The following is an 18,088-nucleotide window of genomic DNA, read 5'->3' on the forward strand; positions in this document are numbered from 1 at the left end:
TGTTGAGGTTTTGTTTCATTTTTTCCACAGACATGCCCTCTGTCATCAGTGGAAAGCAGCTCGGCTTCTTGGACCCACTAGAAAAGCATTTTATTTACGATCCTCACACCAACACAAGATATATGGGCAGACGAGGTAAGAAGTGGAAAATGTCAGCTGACCTTTTGGCTAAGTTTCCAGACCAGTTTTCGCCCTACCTGATCGACTTGTTCCACTGCAGCAAGACAAACTTTCACAATGGTAACCTAGACGGTACTATTTTCCGATTTCCACTGCGCACAAGTGCGTCCTTGATCAGCAAGTCTGTCTTTGCCGATCAACGTCGTGTGAATGAACTTTTGGCGTCATTTCAAGCAGATGCAGAAATCTCTTTGTTGTTTCTCAAGCATGTAGAGTCCATTTCTATATACGAAAGAGATCGTTACTGTGAGTGTCCGCGACTTACCTGCAAAGTGCAGATCAGTCAAAGTGATCGTCAAAAAATTCAGTCGAGCAGGGCAACATTTCTTGGTCAGATTCTGTCGAGACAAGACATCCAAACAGAGAGTTGTGTGCGAATAGAAAAGCAAGTTCGCCAACAGGCTGCTGTAAAAACCAGTGAATACATCACTATTAACATCTTAAAGAACAGAAGAGCATCCAGCCATATGCAGGCACTTATCAACGATGAAGACTTAAAGTTGCTACCTTGGATGGGAATGTCCTTCCAGATCAGTGCAGCAGGATTAGCTGCAGAGCAGCAAACTGGCCGTGTATTCTGCTTCCTGCCATTACCAGAAAGCGAAACTACTGGTTTACCAGTACACATACATGGCTACTTTGGTCTGGGAGACAACCGCCGCAGTATCAAGTGGCCAGATCGGGAGTCTCAGCATGACAACAAGGCTCTGTGGAACAAGCTTCTCTTGGAGGAAGTTTTTCCCGAGCTCTATGCAAAGGTAGTCTTGGCTGCTGTCCGTAAAAGTAAGGATCCTGGAAATCCCATCAAGCCAGTAGATGTGTACAGAGGATGGCCTTCTATTGGACGTGTTAATGGAGCATGGTTAGCTGGGGTCAAGAAATTCCTCCAGTTAATGGCAAATGAGGACATTTTCTACACGGAATACAACGGCGGCTCCTGGATGAAACCAAGCACTAACATCTATGTTGATCCAGAGGGAAGTACCTTAATTTCAAAGGTGCTGAGATACAAGGGCTGTCCCGTGGCACAGCCTCCAGAGCATGTCCTTGAATCCCTGGAGTGGGCAGGTGCACATTACAAAAAGGTAACGCCAGCAGTTGTAAGAAATGCGATCAGAGGGGATTCACTGCAGTTCCTGTCACGTAATGAGAAGATGCAGCTTCTAAAATACGTGTCCACTGATGGCATTTCAGATCTGGGGAACTTGTGTCTTCTTCCGCTTCAAAGTGGTGAATTCATTGCGTTTCATCACAATGCTCAGAGGGTGTACATAGCGACAAATGAGAATCCAATTTCTCTCATCCCAAATGGAGGATCCAGATTTGCTGCGAGTGATCTGCCGTCAGAGTTGACAATTTCTGGTGTGGGGACATGCACTCAGTTGAAGTATCTCACTATTCATGATGTTGCGCCACTACTGAAGGAAATACTTCCAGTCACTTGGAGAGCAGGATCAGATGATACTTTAATTTGGACGCCAGGGATCAACCAACAGCCCAAGGAAGAATGGTTGAAGGAGTTATGGAACTGGATGGCTAAAACATACCCGACCTCAGACATCGAGGTGTTCAAAGGTATTCCTCTCATCCCAGTACCACACAATCGATTGGCAAGACTGCAGAAGGGTAGGCTGATAAGTCGCGAAAAGAGACAAAGTTATCCATGGTTTTCATTGAAATGCCTGTCGGATAACATCTGTTCATTTCTCGAGTCTGCTGGGGCAGTTGTTCTACGACAGGATGTCCCAAAATACATATCTTGCCACCCACATATAGACAGATTTATCAGTCCTCCAACAGCTGCAGGCGTGTTGACGATTTTAGAAATATGCAGTCGCAAGATGAATTTGGTGAGATGTATCGAAAGGTCAGCTACAGGAACAAAAGAAGAGCTACGTTCTCTGTTCGCACAACTCCAACCATTGACAAGTCAACAGAGGGACATTTTGAAAGAGCTTCCCATCTTCCTCGGAAGTGATGGCCAATACGTCTCAGTTAGGATGTGCGCAACTGCTGTGCCAAGTGACTATTTTGGGTTACCGGTGAAGACCTTGAGATATCGGTGTCTGGTTCTAAGATCTGACGAGTCAGACAGCCTACTTTCGCGGCTTGGAGTTTGCAGTCAGTCTCTTTATGACCTCCTGCAAAGACTTGTCCTCCCTGCAGTGCAAGATGAATTCTACAGTGTCAGTGATTCACTCATGATCATGGCGTGGGTCTTGGAAAGTCCCCAGTTTGACAACTTGGTAACAGACCTGAAGTTCGTACCATCTTTGAGGGGTAGAGCAAAGCCGAAGGAGTTATTTGAGCCCTCTAGAAACCTCCAGGTGATATTTAGAGGCGAAAGTGTTTTCCCAACGGGAAGGTATTCCGAAGGAAAACTGCTGAACAACTTGAAACGGGTTGGACTAAAGAATGAGGCTGACATTACACCAGATGACGTTTTAAGGTGTGCAACGGATATTTCTCAAACCCAAGGAAGAGGCCAGGCTGATGTAGAGAGAGGATCAATCCTCTTAGAACTTATCAAGCGAAACCCAGACGTCTTACAAGGGGCAGTCACGAGAGACGGAATTTGTAAAGCACTTCATAAGTTCCTTGAAGATTTGTTTTGGGTTCCGTGTGAAGCTTCAAAACCAACAAAGTATCCTACATCTGCTGAGTGGAAAGGGCTTGGCAACACACTCTACACTCCAAGACAAGTGGGTCTCGTTGAGACTGCTTTCCTACAAGGCTCTGTGCTCCCTCTTGTCAAGTTGGACGACGCCAGAGACGAACTGCTGCGTGTCTTTGGATGGAATAAGATACTAGACCCCAGCAATTACCAGCATCTTGAACGAGTTATTCTTCATCTTAAAAACGCTTCTACAAGATACCACTTTGGTCTTGGAAATGCGTTTGTTGTGTCTCCAATGGTGTCTGAGATATACTCGTTCTTGAGTAAAGCAAACAGTGCACAGTTAAGATACCTCTTTGATAACCACCTGAGAGCTCAACCGTGGGTCTGGCATGGTTCTGGTTTCACTACACCTGACAAAATGGCCTTAAGCCAAGGAAAACATGGTGTTACTTTGACACCTTATCTCCGTGTTGTGCCTCAAGATTTTCTCAAGTTCAGAGAGTTCCTCAACTCCATGGGGGTCCAAGAAACCTTTCAAGAGGGTGCCCTTTGTGAAGTGCTCCAATCTGTTCAGCAAAAACATCAAGCCGCATCGGTCTCTGTCGAACAGGACTATGAGACAGACTTAAATCTTGTCTGCAACATCTTGACACACATAGTAAGCCGAGAAAACTTTAACGTTCACAGATCAGCGATTCTAGTTCCTTGCAGAGAACCGAGAGAATATGGAAGACGTCTACACTTGGCATATTCTTCTGAGTGCCTGTATGTTGACGAGGAGCGACTTGGGAGACAGGTATTCGAAGAAGGATCTCAAGATCTAGACAAGCAAATAATTCACGAATTAGTACCGAATTGGATTGCTCATAAACTGGAACTGCAACCACTGAGTCACGTGATTGCTCCTGTTGAAGCAGTGGAGTATGGGTATGAGGTTACCGGTCCACACGAGACAACTGTTAATGCCATCAAGCGCAATCTTGAGATGTACAAGGAAGGACCAGGCATCTTCATTGAGATGATTCAGAATGCTGATGATGCTGGAGCTACCGAGGTTAAATTTCTTCTTGACTGGCGTAGAAATGAGCAAACAGCTCACGACCTGTTAGGTGAGGGCATGAAAGCATGTCACGGCCCAGCTGTGTGGGCTTACAACGATGCCTGTTTTTCAAAAGATGATATAACAAACATCTGCAATATTGCTGCTCAGAGCAAGAAGTATCAGCTGGACAAAGTTGGGCGGTTTGGATTGGGGTTCACATCAGTGTATCACTTAACCGATGTTCCAAGTGTTGTCAGCGGCCCTTACGTACTTATTTGTGATCCAAGAACAATACATCTTGGTTCTCGAGTTCAACCCAATCAACCCGGTATAAAGCTTGATCTGACAAATGAACGCCACAAACAGACACTTAGAAGCTACCCAAACCAGTTCCAGCCATACAATGACATCTTCGGTTGTAAGCTGTTGGAGACAGCAAAATTTGACCACACACTCTTTAGGCTACCACTGCGCACAAAGGCAGAAGCTGACGGCCAGCAGCTAAATCAGATTTCTGATTCCGTCTGTGACTCGAGGAACAGCATTGAACCTTTACTAGCATCTTTGCAGAAATCGGCATCTACTCTGCTTCTCTTTACTCAAAATGTGATCCATGTTAGTGTGCATGAGCTTCAGTCTGAAAATGTGAATGATGTGAAAACCTTGATGTCTGTCAATATTTCAAGTTTTCATCAGTTGCCAAGGTCGATTTCGAGCCAAACAGGCAACTTAGCACCTGAACGTAGTATTCTGAAAGCGACATCAGCATGTATGAAAGGCGATGACCATAGACAGCCTCTTCCAGAAACAACACAGATAGTAAATGTTGCTCTTGAAACTTTGGCCTCCGGAAGAGGTGCAAAGAAGAAGCCAAAGAAGACAACTTGTCATTTCATCGTCAGCTCTTGCATGGTATCTGGAAAGTGTCTTCAGCTTGCTCACACCAAAGATGGCATTAAAGCTGGAGTTTTGCCATGTGGTGGAGTTGCTGCAAAATTAGTCTCAGGTGAGAAGGGACTGACCCCCGAAACCACTCACGGTAAGGCATTTAGCTTTCTTCCTCTTGATGTCTCCACAGGCCTAGGCTTTCATGTCAATGGCAATTTCTTGCTTCAACCTAACCGACGACAGCTGTGGAGTAAACCCTCCTCTGACACTGGGGAGTTCGAGAGCCGCTGGAATATTGGCTTCATGGAGTCAGTTCTCTTACAGGCTTTCATTAATCTTATGAAAGATCTTCAAGTGCTACAGGAACAGAGTATGGTTGATGCACGCAATTTCCAGTGTTTGTGGCCCAGACGGAATAAAACTGAGAGTGACTTCCATCCATTTGTTGATGCCTTCTACAAGATAGTCGGCAGTAGTTCTGATGCCCCAGCAGTGATCTTTAACCAAAGCAGATGGGTATCAGTACATGAATGCTTCTTCACAAATTGGAGTCCAAATGACCCGGAGGACTTGAAACGCAGCATCAAAACCTTGCTGAACAAAGATCAGTACCCCAAGCAGTGTGTGGAACTGGAAAAAGATGTGGTCAGTAGCATCAAACAAGCAGATGCAAACAAATTTTTCGATGAAAACACCTTCAGCATCGAGCGATTTCTGTCTGAGGTTTTTTTTTCGATGCTGAAAGATAAACCTGATGACATCGAATCTGTACACAGAAATAGAATTGTTATTCACACGTTGGACCTTCGTCTGGGAGAAAGAAAGGTAGGAGACTATGATGGATTGCTTAGTACAACTGAGTGCATTCCCTGTTCTCCAGAGGGTGAGGGTTTGGTAAGTCCAAAGGATTTGGTGAATCCGACCACACCAGTTGGATCACTTTATAGTGAGACTGACTGTCGGTTTCCACATGGCGAGCTCTACCGTAAAGAAGAACGTCTTCTGTCTTTGTCTCAGCTGGGAATGGCTTCAGATGACCTACCTTGGGATGATATCTGTGAAAGGGCAGAGTCATTGGCAAAGGGTGAGAACGTAAACCAGCGATGTAAAACTCTACTCAAGCTGATGGATGAAAAGTTAAGGTCTCATGAGCCAACAGTCGATCAGAAAAGACGACTCCAAGAAGCAGCTTTCCTTCCCGTCATGAAAAAACCGTCAGGGTATCCCATTGACTGGTGTCAATGTGGCGATGACTATATGTCAGCGGAACAGCTTCATGTACCAGAACATAAGAACCTTCTTGGCTCTGTTCAACCCCTTTTGGACGAGAAAAAACTGGGGTCAGATGCTATGAGCCAGAATATCAAAGCCCTCCTTGGATTTACAGAAAAACGGGTTGATGTCGGCGATGCTATAGCACAGCTTGCTATTGTGATTAATCAAGCACATGAGGGGGTCCACCAAATATCGGGTATGGTTGGCAGCATATATGCATATCTTCAGAATACAATCTGTACACTGTCTCCAAGCAGTGATGTTACCATCAAGCAAGGGCATGCTGCTCATGTTGAAAAGCTTCGTTCACTGAAATTCGTTTTTTTCGATGGCGAATTCAAAGAATGTAAACAACTTGCATTTCAGTACCGAGGAAGAAGTGGGCCATATTTGTATCGAGTTCCCCATGGGCTTACTCAATTCAGCAACCTGTTGAGAATCTGTGGAGTAAGAGATAACTTTCATGTGGATGATTTTGTTCAAGCACTCCAACTACTGAAAGATACTTACGGTGAGAAACCTTTAAGTGAATTGGATGTAAAAACTGCGAAGTCAGTGTTGTCGGAAATTGTCTCCCTGATGGCAGAAGGTCACAACGGCAACTCTCAATCTAGTCTTCTGGAAAGCAGCTTACACAACCGATTAATCTTTGTTCCAGACAACCAAAGGATCCTGAGGTCTCTCCATGAGCTGACTTTCAATGATATGGATTGGGAGGGAGGACTTTCTGAAGAGATTTACACCCATCCTGGCATATCATACAGTGACGCCAAGGTTTTGGGTATCGTCACCAAAAGACAAAAGTATATTGATAACTACTCATCTTTCCAGGAATTTCAGATAGATTTTGGTCAAAGTGAAGAACTGACAGATCGTCTGAAGAGTATTCTTAGGGCATATCCAAATGTCTCTGATGTGTTTAAAGAGCTTCTTCAAAATGCCGATGATGCAGGAGCAACAGAAATCCATTTTGTGTATGACCCCCGACATCATGAAACAAAGAAGGTGGTTTGCGATTCTTGGTCTGCAGTAGGAAAACTTCCATCACTTTGCGTTTATAATGACATGCCATTTACGGAAGCAGACATCAAAGGAATCCAGAAAGTAGGAGTAGGAGGGAAGAGAAATGACATTGCTACAACTGGGAAATTTGGAATCGGCTTCAATGCTGTCTACCACCTGACAGACTGCCCAAGTTTTCTGAGCAACGGGGACACCCTGTGTGTGTTTGATCCTCTCCTGATCTTCTCTCCGGTAACACAGAAAACATCTCCTGGAAAACAGTTCAGGGCAAGTGATCAATTCAAGGACAAATTTCCTGACATGTTAAGTGGATATCTTGAAGACATAACTGCATTTAACGGTACGACAGGAACAGTTTTTCGGTTACCACTAAGAGCACAGCCGTCGGATATTTCTGGAGAAGTATATTCAGAGGCCAGAGTCATGGAATTGCTCAGTGACTTCAAAAAAGTGTCACAGGAATCTCTGTTTTTCCTCAACAACATCAAGACCATCATCGTTTCATGTGTCAATAAGCAAACACATGAGATACAAACGGAGTACTGCATCAGTGCCGAGTTATCCGAGCAAGACGAAGAAGGTCGCAAAAGGCTCAGAGATCATCTGAAGCTTTTCAAGAATAACCCCAGTCTGACAGTTGAGCCTGTGTCTCAAGTTTACACTGTCGAAATAAAAGACTCACTGGGCACCAAACAAAACTGGCTAGTCTCGCAGATGGTTGGCTTTGAAGGTTCTGCCCTGGAATGTCAATCGACACCAAGAGTTCCGACTATAAAAAAGCCTGTTCCACGTGGTGGAGTTGCAGCGCTTCTGAAAGACGGCGGGGTGGCAACTTCAGACAATCAGCTCTGCAAAGCTTACTGCTTTCTCCCTCTGCCGGTTCACACCAGTTTACCAGTGCATGTTAATGGGACGTTTGAGCTTGACTCGGCCAGGAAGAATCTCGCAAAAGGTGATGATTATGCAACATCAGATACTTCTACCGAGGAGGGTGCCTTCATCCATAAATGGAATAAAATTCTGGTGGAGCACGTAATTGCTCCGGCCTATGCCAGATTAATTGAACGCGCAGGAAAGATCATAACAAGACAAACGAAAGGCAAAAACTCGTTCAAAGACCAACTTCAGTTGTATGATGAACTTTTCCCGAAGGATTTAAAGAAATATCAGGGAGAGTGGAGTCTCCTAGCAAAAGCCACCCTCAGGTACATCAGCAGTGAAAACATGCAGGTTTTACCTGTTGTGCGTCAAATGGGAGATCCACTTACAGTCACTTGGCATCATCCGAACAGTGACACCAGTTTCGCGTACACTGATGACTTAGGAGCTGCAGGAAACGTCGAAGGCGACATGAAGGGATTAAGTGGCACAGAACAGTTTTTAATGCGTTCCTTCCTACTGAGAGTGGGCTTTAATTTACTAGCCAGCTCTTCGACATTATGTTTGGCATTTCGAGACTGTGGCGTGAAAGCAGAGTTTGTAAGTCCACGTGCCGTTGTTCAGCATCTTTTGTCTGGATCTCAGGTGGCAGAAATGTTGCCAGCTCCCCTAAAGAAAACTAAATTCCAGAACATAAAGACCCTCCGAGCGCTTTTCGACTATTGCCTTCTGGGTATCAAAGATCCGGCCGAGTTGAATGGCCTACCACTCCTCCTGACAGATGATGAAATGTTGCGTGAATTTTCAGCATGTGATGGTTCATATGTGACAACCCACTCGCGAGTTCTGCCCCACCTTAAGGATAAATTCCTTCACAACCAGCTTGTTTCATCTTGCATTGCTTGGTTCAAGAAGAACGAAAACACCGAGAAAGCTTTCAACAGTGGGATTTTCAAACAGTTTACAGTTCCTGAGCTTGCTAAAAACCTGCGAAAGCATCTCCCTGAATATTGGGAAGGATGCGGTCGGCACGTCGAGTGGGCACCAGACAAAAATGGCCACCCCTCCAAATCCTGGCTTGGACACCTGTGGTCATTCATCTGCAGTGAGACAGTGCAGAAGGAATCATCCCTTGAATGCATCAGTCAGTGGCCAATATTCCCAACCACTGCCAGTAAACTAGTGCCACCTTCACTGTCCAAAACCATACTGTATCTGGAAAACCTGGAAATTGGGTTTGGCATGAAAACAGCCAAGGCACTGCGTAAACTTTGTCTTCCTGTCATTTCACACAGCCTTATGTGTGAGCCGAGGCTAACTCATTACGGTGGTGCACCGATGCAAGTACCACATACTCCAGTGGGACTAGTAGAACTACTTAAAAAGCACTTAGCCCTACCCAACTCGCAGCAAGATGTCGCTGGCGTCATAAAATACGTGCTAGAAACAGTTGGACGAGTCGGTGAGCTATCGTTTGAGGAATGTGATACGCTACTTCATTATTTTCAGGAGGATGAAGCACTGTCTGAAGATAGCATCAAGACAATCAAAAAGCTGTCAATTTTCAAACGTGTTGAAGGAAAACAGACCACTGATCTTCACCATTTTGAATTCTATAATACAGCAGAAAGCAACGTGCTTCTGAAGGTTGAAGCCGAGACGTGGATGCAACACATGCATTGTGTTATTTTAGAGCCCAATCGGAGCTTGAAGCTGATCCATGAAAAGCTTGGAATAACTCCAATCACACAAGCTGACATGTATCTGAAATACATACTTCCCAGCTTCACCGTGCTTAGTGGTAAGGCTAAATTAGACCATGTTAAGTTCATCAGAGACAAAGTACTGCTCAATGCTTCAGAACAGGATGGGAAAGTAATTCTTGAGCATCTCTCTCACACTCCATTCATTCCGGATAAAAAAGGCATTCTTCGACAAGCAGGGTTTTTTTACGACAGTGACAACCTTGTCTTCAAAGCCATGATTGACCCGATCAAGTTACTGCCCGAATCCATGGGAACTCTAAAGTACTTCCTTGAAAAGATCGGTTTCCATTCAGGTGTCACCAAAGATGAGTTCCTAAGGTTCGCGAGGGATATAGAAACTAGGGCAGAGAAAGTAAAAGATAAGAAAAAACGAGAGAAACTATGTAGCATTTCAAGTGTTCTGACAAATGAGCTGAAACTGAACGAAGAGCTCCGTGATCCAGATTTTCTAAAAACAGTTGCTACCATTAAATTTATACCCTCGGTTCCAGTCAGCAAAGAACTGCTTCACATCCACCCTGCTTGCTCTGGCAACTATCAAGGATGTTCATTCATCGCTTACAAAGGATCAGTGTCTCAGAGATATCTGAAACTTGTGTGGTCAGTTTGCATGGTACTGCCAAATCGAGCTATTCCAATGGACGTCACCATAGAGAAGGGCGTTACTGTTCATGGTTGCCTTGGCATTGAAACAGAATCAGTTGCTGACAAGGTTATTACACACACCCAAAACATCTGTGGGCTGCTGGAGCAGAAAAATGCTGTCCACAAAGATGATACGCTGACTGAGGAAGAGAGAGAGAAATTTAAAGACATCGTTGATGAGATTTTGCGCTACTTGACAGGATTAGACGTAACTAAGTACGGTGCACAGATTGAGCGCCGTCTGCAGAATACACCCATATGCCTTGTGGAAGATAGACGTATATTGGTCAGGGCAGATCAGTTGGTGTTTCATATGGAAAAACGCCTTCAAACTTGTTTGCGACCCTACCTTTTTGAAGCTCCCAGAGATTTGGCACAATTTGATGTGCTTCTAAGATTACTTGGTGCACAGCGTTCCTGTTCTTTTGACCAGCTGGCAGTTGTACTGTCATCATTGCACGCGGAATGTGGTGAAGATCGTCTCAGTCCCAACGAATGGGAAACAGCAGTTGGCGCTTTTCGAGCAATGTTGCTGTTTTTGGACCGTGCAAATGGCCAATGCGAGACTTCCATCACAGAGCTTTATGTGCCTAGCTCAAAGGGATTCTTGAGGAAGGCAACAGATTTGTATTATGCTAATCTCACTCAAATGGGGAAATTCAAGCTTTCATCCACAGACCGAGAATTTATTGTGCCTATTAAACAGTGCAGAATATTAGATAAAGATGAAGTTTCTCTCATTGAACTTATTCCGAGGCACCTCCGACCTAAGAATCTTGGAGATGAAATGAATGCAAAGCCTCTGGACACGAATGAAGACTGCCCCGCTAGACAGCATTGCGAGTACCTGGAAAGCATCAAACGTAAGGTGAATTCTGAGGAGATGACTCGAGTCTTGCTCAGGCTAAAACAGCACCAACAGGAAGACAAGCAACCTAGTAAAGAAATTATAGAACGCATTGTACAACTGCAGCAATTCAACAAACTTGTCTGCAAGACTGAATTAAAACTCGGCTTGTACGACAAGAAAGGTAGGAAAATTGCCGAACGGAAGTACACTTTGAAGGCATACTTTGACGCACAAACAGGTATAGTTCACCTTGAACATGGTTCACTACCCATATCTAAGGAGAGAAGTTTGACTTTTGGACAGATTGCAAGCAGTTGCAATGCTCTCCTTGGAGGTATATTGAATTCCCATCATGAAAGCCTGTGTGCGAGGAGTTTGGATTGTCACAGTCTTGATGAAATGAATACAATCCTCTCCAAATCAGACATCCCAGAGTATGACATTAGGGGGCTTACTACAAAGGCTATTCAGCCGGACGAGTACAGACTCGGGTCTCTGATACCCGCAGATATTCATCACCTCCTTGATCAAGATCCATACAACCGTTTCAACGAAAACGAGATAGTTGCTTATGAAAGAAGCATAGGAGACAGAGACCAGTCGCATAACTCTGAGAGGAATGGTTTGGCAATATGCTCTAGCGATTGGATGCCGTCAGATTCGCCGCCAGTGGATGCTGCTACTGAGAAAATTTATGCTAAGATCTTGGAGCAGATTGACAAGGATGAGAAAGTTTGCTTACGAAGACGCTACAGAATTGACATTGGAGAAAAAACCATCATTGTAAAGGTAACTGCGCTTTATAAATTTCTGCGACCCCAAAAGCAGCCAGTCATGTCAGTCGTCCGTTTTACTGGGGAGCCTACGGATGAGGTTCGAACGGCAAATTTCGAAGATGCCCTCCCAGAAGACATGCAGGAAGATGAAGAGCACATTAAGAGAGAGGTTGAGGAAGTATTTTCATTACCGCCAGAGGAGCGCAAAAGGGTTTTGAAACGTCTGTATCGCAAGTGGCACCCCGACAAGAATCCAGGTCAGCAGGAACGTGCTAATAAGGCATTCCAGTTTCTCAAGCAGGAGATAGAAGGGCATGAAAAGAGGAATCAGACCGGTCAGAACTGTTCTGATCAGTATTCCACCTGGGAGTCAGAAGTTAAAAGGGACAGGGAAGAGGCCCGGAGATATCAAGAGAGGTATTACCAAAGTCGGCATAGCGCCAGATCGAGCGCATCAGACAGTTATTTTGTGCCACCATCCTTCACAAGAGAAACCCCAGATCCACGAAAAGCACGATTGTGGTTCCGACAGGCCCAGGAACACTTTCAGTCGGCACAACAGACGAGTAAGCAAATACCAGTCCAGAGTCAGTGGATTGCCTTCCAGGTACATCAAGCGATAGAGACGGCTCTCAAAGCTGCTCAGTACAGTTTGGATGGACGCCCAGATACCAGTGTCAATGATTTAGTATGTCTGGCAAGAGCTGTTTGCCAACATGAGGATGTAACCTCTGACCAACTGTTAGACGTAACACTAGAGCTCGTTCGTCTGGACTGTCACTTCAGCAAACCACGCTACCCGCAGAGTAGTAACTCGCAGACAAGCGGACAGGAATACAGTCATTTCAGCACCAACAACGTTTTAGACAAGTGTGGAGAATTGCTGAATCTTGTCCAAGACATAATTGGTATTCGTGTGTTTTAAGCAGCATGGTTGGAGCAAGAAGCTTCTTCGCGCTGTAATGGATCTTACCTGTATATTGCTCTTGAAATTTGATGTTATGCTTCATTTGCCTTCCTGTGTGTGCACCTTATTCCATTAACCAACATTATCTGAAATTGAGGGGCAAGCCCTTATATATTATCGCCACCGTTTCGGCTCCGTGTCATGATCATTATCCAAACACGTACTAAAATATGTTTTTGCTGATACAAATTACTATTTTGTGTAATTACAACACTTCGAAATACGATAAACGGCATAGGAGTCAATCACTAGAGTTAGTCATTGGAATTAATCATTAGCTGATGAGTTAATCGTTATGTCTATATTTTTGACCTTTGATTTTTTTCTCTTCTGTTTTGGAGAAGTTTTTAGCACGTCAATTGTAAAGTATTGTCTTTTCGTAATTTCTGAACAGACATTCAAAATCAGTTTGCGATATTTGGGAAGTCTTTTTTTTAAATTCGTGACTTGTTGAAGTTTTTCGTGTAAGAAGTTTGAGTGTGATGTTGTTTTAGTGAACTTGATAAGAAGATTACACTTGAAAAACTTTGATTCTGAAATTTTATTACACTTAAAAAAGAAACTACATGTACATCACAAAAGCAGAAAAGTTGAATTCACGGTTGTCGTCAAAATATTCGATCCAAATTTCTGCCTGCTCGAAAGCATAAAAACAGATGGCCGTTTTTCGGCCGCCAGCGAGTGAAGAAAAGGTAAAGTCTTAAAAAAAAATAGAAAAATGCATAACCAAACAATGTTCATTCGCTTTTTGAGTTGGAAAAAAAGTAGAAAAGTCAAAATTGCATGTTACCAGAACATAAAATCTGCTTTTCTACCATTCTGTTGGCAGAAAAGCAGATGGCCTCTTTTTGTCCTCCACATATATAACCTCCCTACATTTCGAAATATTTTTAGAAGAAACTATAAAGAATTCAAGACATTTTAAGACTTGAATATTCAGAAATCATAAATTGGTCTTTAAGACAACAATCTATTAATGGTTTAGATTCACAAAATCAAATCTGGAGTTTCAGAGAATGATCTTTCCAAAACCAAGAATAGAAATGAAAAGCAGTTAGAGCGACCAAAAACAAGGGGACAACACGTTTATATTATTGTAAAAGTACTCGAACGTAAAGAATTAGACATAGTCCAAATAGTTATTTAGATCTTTTAAACGGACGCACTTTCAGTGTTACGCCCTTTGTAGCGGAAGTTATTTGTATTTCGCTTCGTCCTACGAACGAACGCAGTTTATTCTTATCGTACTATGATTTGAACTTACACTATCATAATGCATGATGATAGAAATAAGGTACACTTTCCACACAAAACACGTATAACAAGGAGTTTTGGAAAACGTGTTTAGATTTCGTATACTATGTAGTCCTGTTTTTGACATTCCACTTCTCGCTATTTTTCTAAAATACCTTGCACCAGTACCATTTCCAAGAGTGTGTTAAGTGGAGTAAATTTATTTCAGTTATCTCTATGCATTTGTATATACATCATTGTTTCTAGATGTTTCTGGAATACGAAGTTTTATTTACTGCATTTTCTAAAAGCGTTTCACTCTTTGTTCTGTTACATGTTGTACGTGGATGCTTTGTATTTACACTTAGCCACGATTTAGCTGCGAAACTGAACTGATTCAGTTGAGATTGAATCCCACGACTCTTTGAAATTAATGTAAATTTGTAAGATTGTTATGCTCATTATGCTTAACATAATAATTACATTATTTGTATTGACACGTGTGCATTTGCCTCGTACCAACAGCATGATGAAAACTGGACTTCGTGATATTAACTTGCTATTAAACTGCAAAGTTTTATGTGGCAGGACCTTGCTACTGAATTATTGATGTGAATGTCGTACCAATTAACTTGTAAAAGATAGCTAATCTTATAATGAAAAAAATTGCCTCGCGTTAGGGCATATTACAGAAACAAATACGGGAGAATCACGTGGTTTGTTTCCATGTATATGAAGTTTAATGGGGGTATTTTAAATGATACTATGCGGATATAAACACTTCATTGTGCTTGTATTACGCGAACTCGTAGCATACTCGTATTTTTCAAGTGATCACTCTTGGAGTGAAAAAAATTATACCTCTTTTTCACCAAGTCAAGAATTGAGAGCTGTTTAAAAGACTCCAAAAGAGTTCTTACGTGATTTTCGATGTAGTGGATTTATTATTGTTTTTCTCTTACACGTACTGACGCTGCGGCAAAAGTTATTTGTAGTTTCTGTAAAATAATATTTCACTATTATTGAACTGTGATGTAGAATTAGCACTATGGGAAGGAATGACGATGATAATTGTGTGTGTTGTCCATACACCCATGGCAAGATTTTGTTGGAATGGCAGTGTTATAAAATTCAGGTACATATATATGTATATGGATGCTGTTATTTACGTGAATGACTAAAATATGAATAATATGCCGCAAATATTCGATTGTCACGAGCATCTTCAAGTCATTGTGTAAAACTGTGGATTGTTAAGCTTTCAGTAATCAGGTAACATTTGTACACGCGTAAGATGATGTTTCTAGATGTAGGGTTTTGTTGGTTGTGTTTGCTTTCCAGAACTATTGTAGATTTTGTGCGTACATTCTCACTGTCATAACACCTAGCCAATATTGAGAAACAGGACATCGACGACAGAGATCTTAAAATGGTTGCATCAATGTCAGGTCAGAAACCTTGGAAGTATAATATGACGCACGTATTAAGTCAGAGTGTAATTACTTATAATTCCACAGCGCAAGTGGTGCTCATAAGATCGGCGTGTTGTTGAAACAGTACACATCCTGGAGAGATGCCCTTTTTAGGGCTTACTTTAAATGAACGTATTTACTAGTCTTAGTTTTAGCCATGTTTCGTTTTGTGTAAAATGTATTTTGATTTTAATTAACTTTACATATTAAGTACGGTATAGAATTTCAGTAATGAATATGCAAAACTGTTTTGTTTTTAATCCAGAGAGGCATTTTCCATCCTTAATGCGGTTAGACGTGATAACCAATTTTGGTTGCACGTACCCGAAATGTCAATTTATGGGTTTAATTAATTAGTTCAGCTTGGATACTCACGACATCTTAAAGGTTCATGAAAATATATATCCGATTGGTTATTTTGCTGAGAATGTACAAAGTGCATTTTATTGGTATGTGTGTATAGTCTTACGAATGACCCGCATTTTTCCTTCGTGCCATCTGTTCTTTGAAGGCTTAGGCAGTGAGGTTGACCTGCTTATTTTGCAAGAGTTTTGTATGACAGCAACCTGCTGCTTCATAATTGATGCGAAATCCATACAAATTACCATAATGAGATTCGTAATATTGTAATGGAAGAGTATCTTAAAACACAGCTTAATTGAACGCAGCAAAATGTAGGATCGTGTAAATTATATTTTTTCATGAATTTGAAGCATAATTCACGCCTTTTGGATGTAGCAGACAAGTTCCGAAAATGTAATATATTGCTCTAGGGTAATTGTGTATTGTAGGTAAATAGAAAGCAAGAAGAATCGGAAATCTTACGTCTGGCCGTATAAACAATAATAGTAATATTTCAATTTTCCGTCGGCCACATGGGGAGCGTTAGAGAATGAGAAGAGAATTTTAAGGTAAGAAATGAAAACGCGGTTCAGTGACTTAAGGAGTTTGCAATAAATCTTAACGGTCGGTTTTAAACGTGGGAATAAGATGTTCCGACTTTTTAAATTAATATTTTCCGCTTACTCACGTAAAGTCGTAAGGCCAAAAGTACTTTGTAAAATCTGTTTGTAATACGGTATCAGTTTACTCTCATTTTTAACTGTGATCAGATTTAACGATCAGAAACATTTTGTGGTCCAAATACTCTATCAAGGAGATTTGGGAAAAGGTCTATTTACATTTCATTTATTTTTTATTGCCTTAATTTCAATTCTATGGATTTCTGATACTCCTCTGGTAGCATTATCAAGATGTATTTTAAAAATCAGGGTGTAAAGCTAAATTTAAATTGATTATAATTTAATTCAGCAAGCATGAAACATTTGTGTACTCGTTATCAGATCGAGGTTTTAAAATGCATTTTTGTTTAATGTGTTTATGCTTTTACATGTGTAATCTTTGTACTAGTATATGTGAATTGGATAATACTCAACTTTTAGGAGTGGTTACAAATGGTTGCACATTTATCGAAACAGGAGACATCCTGAATATAAGATTCAAAGATATGAATCTACCGGTGGGAAACAGAGGGGAAACAGGGAACATGTAATTGAATAATAGTGCAGTTCTGTCCGGGGTCATAGAATATTTTGATTTTTGGGGGCAAAGGTGGCCAACTCGGATTTAGCTGAAATTTTTACTGCAAAGAGGACGGGAGGTGTTTATGAAATCCTGTAATTGAATGAAAGTGCAGTTTTGTTATGTAAGCACAGTATTGTGGATTTGAAGGATTTAAAGTTAGAGAAGCTGCAGGATTAAATATTTCTTTGCACCAAAAAGGTAATGATGGAAATATGAGTACGGTTAAAAACTGAGGATGCAAACGCAATAATTTTATCTTTGTTTGGAGTTATTAACAAAATCTCGGATAATAGTAGGATTTGAACTTCAGGAAAGAAATGGGTCCTGAATACTGTTATATAAATATTTCTGGAATCGTTAATGGATGTAAATGAAACATATGCTGAGGCTCACCTAATGTGCAAAAACGCATTCATTGGTTACTAAAATTACATGATTTCGCATTTTCCTCTTTCAATACTAGTGCTCTGATTTATTAATTTGGATGTGAACTTTATGGACTAAACATAACCTTCTTAAGTAACATTGGCCGATGGCCACCCTCGACTTCGCATCCGAGGACGAACAGACGCGTCTTTGTTGAAAAATTGTTATTTGTTGAGAAATCTCTGTTTGGGTGGTTTATTGTTGTAATGGGTTAAGGTAATTATTACTGTTCATTACTCAAAATCACATTGTTGTTAATCTTGACGATCTCTTTGAATGTTTTGAGTGTTTATGGTTAAAGGAAATTTCAGCTATACCGTGTGAAATTAAAGTGCATCAACACATGTATCTTTTGGAAAAACTGCGCTTTAATAAATCCTGTTCTGAAAACTATTAATAGAAATAACTCACGATGGTTTCTTTATTTTCAGTTTCTATTGATTGAAAGTTAATTGAAAGTCA

At 41.7% G+C, this 18,088-nt stretch overlaps 1 protein-coding gene across 1 annotated transcript in view; it reads left to right on the plus strand.

The window, feature by feature from the left end:
* LOC110973312 (sacsin-like) overlaps positions 1–18,019 on the plus strand; it is a 29,555-nt gene extending 11,536 nt beyond the window's left edge. Inside the window, exon 5 of the mRNA XM_022224008.2 lies at positions 31–18,019. Coding sequence (XP_022079700.2) covers positions 31–12,869 — 12,839 coding nt within the window. The 3' untranslated portion in view covers positions 12,870–18,019. The remainder of the gene's footprint in view (positions 1–30) is intronic.
* The last annotated feature ends 69 nt before the right edge of the window (positions 18,020–18,088 follow it).

Source organism: Acanthaster planci, linkage group LG02 (genome assembly GCF_054643075.1).
Source record: "Acanthaster planci isolate LZ-2023a linkage group LG02, COTS_SCS, whole genome shotgun sequence".
Taxonomy (NCBI): Eukaryota; Metazoa; Echinodermata; class Asteroidea; order Valvatida; family Acanthasteridae; genus Acanthaster; species Acanthaster planci.